Raw genomic sequence first — 7,555 nt, 5'->3', positions numbered from 1 at the left:
GCTTCTATGCCCACCTCTACAGGGATATTTTATAAAACTTTCTTTTGAACTTCTCATACTTCATTGGCCCAAATAGACTTTTTCTCCCAATCCTGCTTTCATCTTCCAGTTATTGGAAAGAGTAATAGGGACAATTATGATTGTAGACTTCTTTTTTTTTTTAAAGAGAGAGGGAAAAAGATAGATAGAGAGAGATAGAGAGAGAGAAAAAAAAATTTTTTAATATTTATTATTATTTTTTTTTAGTTTTCAATGGACACAACATCTTTGTTTCTATGTGGTGCTGAGGATCGAACCCGGACCACACTCATGCCAGGCGAGCGCTCTACCGCTTGAGCCACATCCCCAGCCCGACTGTAGACTTCTTATAACCCAATTTCTATACCTAAATTCAAAAGATCAATACTCAAATTTCTACTCTGGTGGGAACAGGAACTCAGTGTGGAAGGGATGTGAGTCATCTAGTCAGAATTATGCCTGGTATAAAGCTGAAGGCTCTCCTTGTGCATCAGTTCTTCTTTTGTGTCATAGAATATAGTTTGTCTTGCTTTAATGAGCATTTTTAAGAAAATAAAATGTAGTTATTACTCCCCAGGCATAGTTCTTGAGAACCTTTTAGCCTAAGCAGAATCAGAAGTGGCCTGTTTTTTTCTTCCTCAGAAACATGGATTCCAGAATCATGCAAGCCTTCCAAAAGGAAATCACCTGCCCTCTCTGCATGAAGTACTTCATAGATCCAGTCACCTTAGCCTGTGGTCACAGCTTTTGTAGGCCCTGTGTCTACCTTGGCTGGCATAACCTCCCAGATCATGTTATCTGCTCTGAATGCAAGCAGATGGTACAGAAGAGAAACTTTAAAACAAATATTTGTATGAAGAAACTGGCAGCCATTGTCAGAAAAAACAGTCTTTGGCAATTCCTGAGCTCTGAGGAACACATGTGTGGGGCTCATAAGGAGATGAAGAAGATCTTCTGTGAAGAAGGCAGGAACTTTCTCTGTTTGCTCTGCTCTAAATCCCAGGAGCATGAAGCTCACAAACATTGGCCAGTCGAAATTGCTGCTGAGGAACACAGGGTAAGTGATTCCTCTGAAGATCCATGTCTGTAAGAACAAAGAAATCAACATGGGTCTCTTTCCTTGGGGAATGCATGACTCTATGTTTCCCATTTAGAATCTCTTCCGGTTCAAGTCTCAGGCTTCCCATAGTTGACAAACATCTGAAAGGAACAAAGAAAACATAATGACCTCATTATTTTCAATGGGGTTAATTTATCTCTCATTTCTGGCTTCTTCCCTATGTGAAGGTCTGAATGTTACACTATTTTTTGCTGCTTCTCTGATTTATGATTTTTTTTTACAGGAGATTATGGTGAAGAAAATGCAGTGTTTATGGGACAAATATTGTGAAAGTTACAGAAACCTGACAATGGAGATACTGATTATGGGCTCATGGGAGGTTAGTTCTACGCTTCTGCCTTCAACATGAACTTAGGAGGGCATATGTGCAATGTTTAAAGTAGGGAATAGATCTGAAACTCTAGTTTTCTCTAGGATTAAACAAGAAAGGGGTGGAGTCAACAGTAAAAGTATTTCCTCAGTTCCTATTTAGAGCAGTATGGCCCTTAGCTAGAATTTCTAGCTGAGACACAGATATTAACAAAAGCATGCTGCTTTACTACAGGTAAAGGTACACTTAGTACTTAAACAATAGCTACAAAAAACTGGGCCATTTCACAATCTCATATGTGCTGGGATGATATAAGTGACAGGCAAAAGTGGCATTTGGTAGTCACTGAAAATTCAAATGCAGCTTCCAAAGCAGATTAAGCTGAATGCTGGTAGAAAATTTCAGAGAGAGGGATAAATGGTTCAAATATAAGAACAGTCTGAAATTACCCCAACTAATTAATATTTAACATCATAATATAAACTATGGAGGGGAAATATGATGGATTACATAGCTTTGTGTTTTGAGTAGACAATTACAAGTTTGAAAATAATTTTTAAAAAACTCATTTTCTTTGTGAATGTTTATCCTGAGTATGTTATAATTTAAATGAAAATTAATTTAAAAATTGTTTCATGATAACTATGAAAAATTATAAGCTAGAAAATATGGCAGAAATCAAGGCTGTAAATATCTCTTATTGGAAAGGTTAGGATACAAATCAGAAAGAAAAATGGCCAACATGTAAATAAGTGAAATTCTTGATATATTAGAGTATGATAACTTGGGTTTTTTTTTAGAATAATTAAGCAGGGAATTAGAAAAGGAGTACAAGGGCAGAGACTGGAGATGAGGTTTGAATTTTAAATAGTTGGTGGCAAAATTTTTCACTAAAAGTTACTTTGAGATTAAGTCCTGAAGAGGAACATAGCCATAGAGTGTCAACCCAGAGAGAAGCACATGTCAAATAATTGCACTTGGTATATTGAGAGGGATGTTGCTGAAGTCACATTGAAGTTGATGTCATAGATTGGAATGACTTTTGAGGAGAATTGAAGGAAATGGTCTCAGACAGATAATAGAATCAGATGCTAAATGACACTTCAGTATGACAGTTAGCTGGGTGAAGTGCATGGAAATTAGTATTGCACTCTGAGGTTACAGTATGTAGGCTTTAAGTGACTTGGCTTAAACTCAAGAAAAGTGAATGGATTGCAATTCACTCCTTGGGGTCTAAAGTCCTTAAGTATGAAATGGGTTATGTTTCTCCACATATGGGTTGGAAAGGATAAGACAACTTTATTTTTGTGTGTGGATTGTTTAGAAAACTCTTAACCATGAATAAGTGAATGTAACTTGTTCAATAAAACTGCTGATCATGATGCAGAGTAAAGGACACGGTGGTGCAGTCCTAAAATCTCACCTGCTTGGGAGGCTAAGGCAGAAAGATTACAAGTTTGAGTTGAGCCTCAGAAACTTAATGAGATTCTCTAACAAAATTAAAAGAAAGAAGGAAAAAGAAAGAAAGAAAGAAAGAGAAAGAAAGAAAGAAAGAAAAAAAGAAAGAAAGAAAGAAAGAAAGAAAGAAAGAAAGAAGCCATGGGCATTTATTAAAAAAAGGAAAGGAACAAAAATCTGTGGATTCTGGAAGTTTGACAAGATGAAGGCTTAAATTTGATTGTTGATAAGACAGACAATAATCAGGGATTTTCTTTATTTTATTTTTTGTTTGTCCTTTTAAAATACACATGGCAGTAGAATGTATTGTGACATATTATGCATACTCAGATTATAACTTATTCTGATTAGAATTCCATTCTTGTGATACTACATGATGTGGAATTTCACTGATGGTATATTCATATATAAAGAGAGGAAAGTTATGTCCTAGAATCAGGAGGTTTCAACAGGAGTTAGAGGGATAGGTCCATATTTTGATGAATTTAATTTTACTGCAGAACTACATCAATTTAAGAAGAGAAGCAATTAGAGTTGAGTATGGGAAGATGTCTGCAACTTACTATGAGGAAGAATGTCATCATTTAGAGAGGCTACAAAAAGAAAGCAAAGACATTTTTGAGCAGCTCAAAGAGAGTAAAACCAGAATGGCTCATATGACAGCAATATTAAGAGGAATGTATGAAGAGCTGAAGGAAATATGCCACAGACCAGATGTGGAGTTACTCCAGGTAACTACTGATACATGGGGATGTAGGACAAGCATGTATAGCTGTTGCATTTCCCACCTGAAATCCACTTCCCTGTTGCTTCCAGTTTGGGTCTATAAACATATTTCCACACAACTGCAGTTACTTTTCTATCAGGTCACTGCTTCCAAGGATTTCTAAAAATGAAGGATCCCTCCTATGTTATTTATAAGAGACAAATTGTATGGAATGATTAATGGATAGTCCCCATCTGAAAATCAACAACATAATTGGGACTTTTAGAAATTCATGATTTACTGAGCTGAACGTGGGTATTCAGGTTAATTCACTGATATAACAAGATGGGGTGATTCAGGAATACAGACCTTAATGCTACTCCGTTGTGGCTGCTCACCTGAGACACAGGGCCTTGGGTCCATGGTGGGGATCTTATGATTGCAGCAGAGCCCAGACTCCACAGTCTCTGCCCCTTCCACTCACACAGAATATTGAAGAACCAGACTTTACCAGGACTCTATAGTGGACTGTTTTCTTTTGAGTAGAGAGGAAGTGGGAAATGCATCCAAAGATGGGAGATAGAACTTCTGGGGAAGTAGTAACTTCTGGCGCTGCATCAAAAATCTCACACTGTACCTAATGGTAGAGGGATCCTGTGAAAATCACTCAGCCTTTTTATTGTTCTTTTCACAGGTCTTTGGAGACATACTGCATAGGTGAGTGTTTACCTGCCTCTCAGCAGATGCTTTTGCAGTTTCTACAGTACTAGTCAGGACTACTATGTGCATGATTCATTGGAATACTGAGTCACTATTGTCATTGATCTACTTTTTTCCTCCCCCACCTACTCTTGACATCTCTCTTACTTCCTATTCTCAGTGATTTTAGGAGCAGCTTCAATAAAAATGTGGCAAAAGAGAAACCATTTAAAACTCCTTCCATTCCTTGTTTTCTTTCCAGTTCTGGAAATCTATGCAGATAAAGGAGAAATACTAAGTGCTCTCAAGGGTGATGAAGTCAAGATACCTCACAGAGCTAATAGAGGGAACAGTGGCTAACAGGAGAGATAGAGTGCTCAAATTTGTGAAGCCTCTAGAGATTTGTTATTTTTGTATGTATAAGTTGACACTTTTAAATGACAGTTGAAAGAAACTCAAAGCATTAGAAGTCTGTGGGTTCTCCAGAGTAGCTCAGCTCCAGGAAGCAGATATCCCTGCCTAAGATTCTTCAGAAACTCTCCCTGTGAAGGAGGCAACAGCCAGTTCTAGTTTTTGGAGAAGCTTGTGTCTGCAGATAGGGAGATTTCAGTGCAAACTGGAAATGGACACCAGATTTTCACTCTTAAATATACGCAAGTGAACAGAAAACTAAGTATGTTTACAGAATTTGAGGAATAACAGAAAGGATTAAAGTGGATTCCAACAGCATTTACAATATATTTGAATATTTAGGAACTGTGAATAAGAATTAATTTCACAAAGGGACAATTTCTGTATTTCCACATCTGTGTGTTGCAAGAATTCTTATAAAGTGTCTCATCAAGAGAAGTCATGATTTTCTGACTGTACATATGTTAACTGCATCTTCCTTCTTGCAGGATTGAATCTATGCAGCTGTATATAGTCCAGCCTGTGAATCCAGAACTCAGTGCATGGCCCATCACTGGACTAATTGACAGGCTCAACTTCTTCCAAGGTAAGCATAAGCCTATTGACAGTGTTCTCACAATCTATTATTTGTTAGGACGACGTGGGTGGTATTTCCCTTTTATTAAATATTTTACTTATTTTTACAAATAAATAATTTGACTGCAAATTCTTGAGTATATGTCTATAGTCAAATTTACAATATAAAGAGTGAAAGATAAAAAACCTACTTAAATATAATCCAAGCTCATATGTCCTGAGGTATATATAAAACAAATGATATAAAAATTGGAAATTTTAATAAACAGAGCTACACTCAGATTTAAGTTTCATTATTCAGTTCCACACACAAATTTATGCAGTTGTTTAGTATGTTCATTATTTAAATAAAAAATTGGTCCTGGCATTTTAACTTGGGGCCTCACATATATTAGGCAAGTACCCCATCACTTAGCCAGATATGCAGCCCCCACTTTTTTTTTTTTTTTTTTTTTTTGAAACAGAGTCTCACTAATTTGCCAGGCTGGCCCTAAACTTTTCATCTGCTTATCCCAGTCTTCTGGGATTTCAGGCATAAGCCACATTATCCTGCTAAATTTGAATTGTTAGGAGAAGCTTTGTGGGGTAAATAGGTGACTAGAACTTTATGTTGTTTTTACCATGGGTATATATGATTAAATGACATAAAATTTTGAATAGCTATAGGAAATCTAAGAGAAGAAATCAGCTTTATCACCAAGAAAGAAAAATACACATAAAATTGATTTTGGTTTGCTCAATATAAAAAGCTATATGTTAAATCTCAGATATGCAGGGCAGTGCAGAGCACACAAAAAACTTAGGGATAGTGAAAAGTTTTGCATAAATAATTTCAAATTATTCTTTCTAAAATTACAGAATTTATTGAGGAATAACAGAAAGGATTAGAGTGGATTCCAATAGCATTTAAAATATTTTTAAATATTTAGTAACTGTGAATAAGAATTAATTTCACCAAGTGCTAATTTCTAAGATGTGTGTGTGTGTATATATATATATATATATATATATATATATATATATATATATATCCAGTTATCTAGAAAAGGTTACAAGAGAGAAAATCTTCACCTCTCATCCAAATAATGACACCATTTTTTTTGAAATAGGAATATTTTTCTGATACTCATTTTTGATGCCTCCAGAGAATTCAGGGCATCCTCTCTGTAGCTATTTTGAAATAAAAATTAAATTAAAAGATATTAGTTTTATATTTGACTCAATATTTGATTTTTCACATTTTCAACAAATTTCTGTATCTGTGGCAAGGAATTTGTTTGTTCTGTAGATTTACTATTCCTGCCCATAATTTATTAAATTTTACAACCACAATCATTGTTGCTGCTACAATTTCACATTTTTCAGTAGTATCATTTTATCTCAGAAAGACTTTTTTTAGAACTTTAACTTCTTATTATTTACATACATGTCTGCAATATTGTTCTTACAGTTGATATTACTCTGTGTCCTGAAAGAGTCAACTGCCATGTCTTCCTGTACGGAGAGTTGAGGAGCATGAATGTTGGATGCTATCCACAAGGTGCCTCCTGGATCACTCCAACATCAGAATGCTTTCTTGCCTGGGGTACTCACACTTTTACCACTGGCAGATATTACTGGGAGGTGGAAGTGGGAGACTCTTGGAACTGGGCTTTGGGAGTCTGTAATGATTATTGGAAAAAGAACAGAAATTACAAGATGGATGAGGTGGAGGGGCTCTTCCTTCTTGGATGTGTTAAGGAAGGTTCCCATTGCACTCTCTTCACCACCTCCCCACTTGTACTTCAATATGTACCAAGGCCCATTGGCCGAATAGGAGTATTCCTGGATTATGAAGGTAGAATGGTGAGCTTCATTAATGTTGCTCAAAGTTCACTGATACACAGTATTCTTTCCTGTTCTTTTTCTCCCCATCTCAAGCCTGTTGTCTGCTGTAGTCACATCTGACCAGACATAGATAAGGACTATGCCCCAATGTATGGAAAATTAAATATCCAAGGAAGCCCTCTTCCTTGGGTATTATCAAACATTACAAGCAGGTTATATTTCATTAACTTTACATTCCTTCTAATGTTATGAAAACCTATTTACTCTGTTATTAATTATGGTGATAATATGAAAAGCCCATATATTCCTAAAATTTCTTTTTTAAAATTTATTCATTTGAGGAATATAATTGCCTATGGTACAAGAAATAGAATATATTTTCTGGTTTTACACTATTCATGGAATGTCACAAATGTAAGAATAGATAAAG

The 7,555-nt window shown here is 35.8% G+C and overlaps 1 protein-coding gene across 1 annotated transcript; it reads left to right on the top strand.

The window, feature by feature from the left end:
- Window positions 1-664: 664 nt before the first annotated feature.
- Window positions 665-7,245, top strand: LOC143391246 (tripartite motif-containing protein 51-like). Its single transcript, XM_076843889.2, has 6 exons — window positions 665-1,075; window positions 1,362-1,457; window positions 3,407-3,637; window positions 4,307-4,329; window positions 5,211-5,308; window positions 6,749-7,245. The coding sequence occupies exons 1-6, from the start codon at window positions 665-667 to the stop codon at window positions 7,243-7,245; spliced, it is 1,356 nt and encodes a 451-aa protein (XP_076700004.2).
- The last annotated feature ends 310 nt before the right edge of the window (window positions 7,246-7,555 follow it).

This window comes from Callospermophilus lateralis, chromosome 2 (assembly GCF_048772815.1).
Source record: "Callospermophilus lateralis isolate mCalLat2 chromosome 2, mCalLat2.hap1, whole genome shotgun sequence".
Taxonomy (NCBI): domain Eukaryota; kingdom Metazoa; phylum Chordata; class Mammalia; order Rodentia; family Sciuridae; genus Callospermophilus; species Callospermophilus lateralis.
This window is presented reverse-complemented; position numbering and strand designations above follow the sequence as displayed.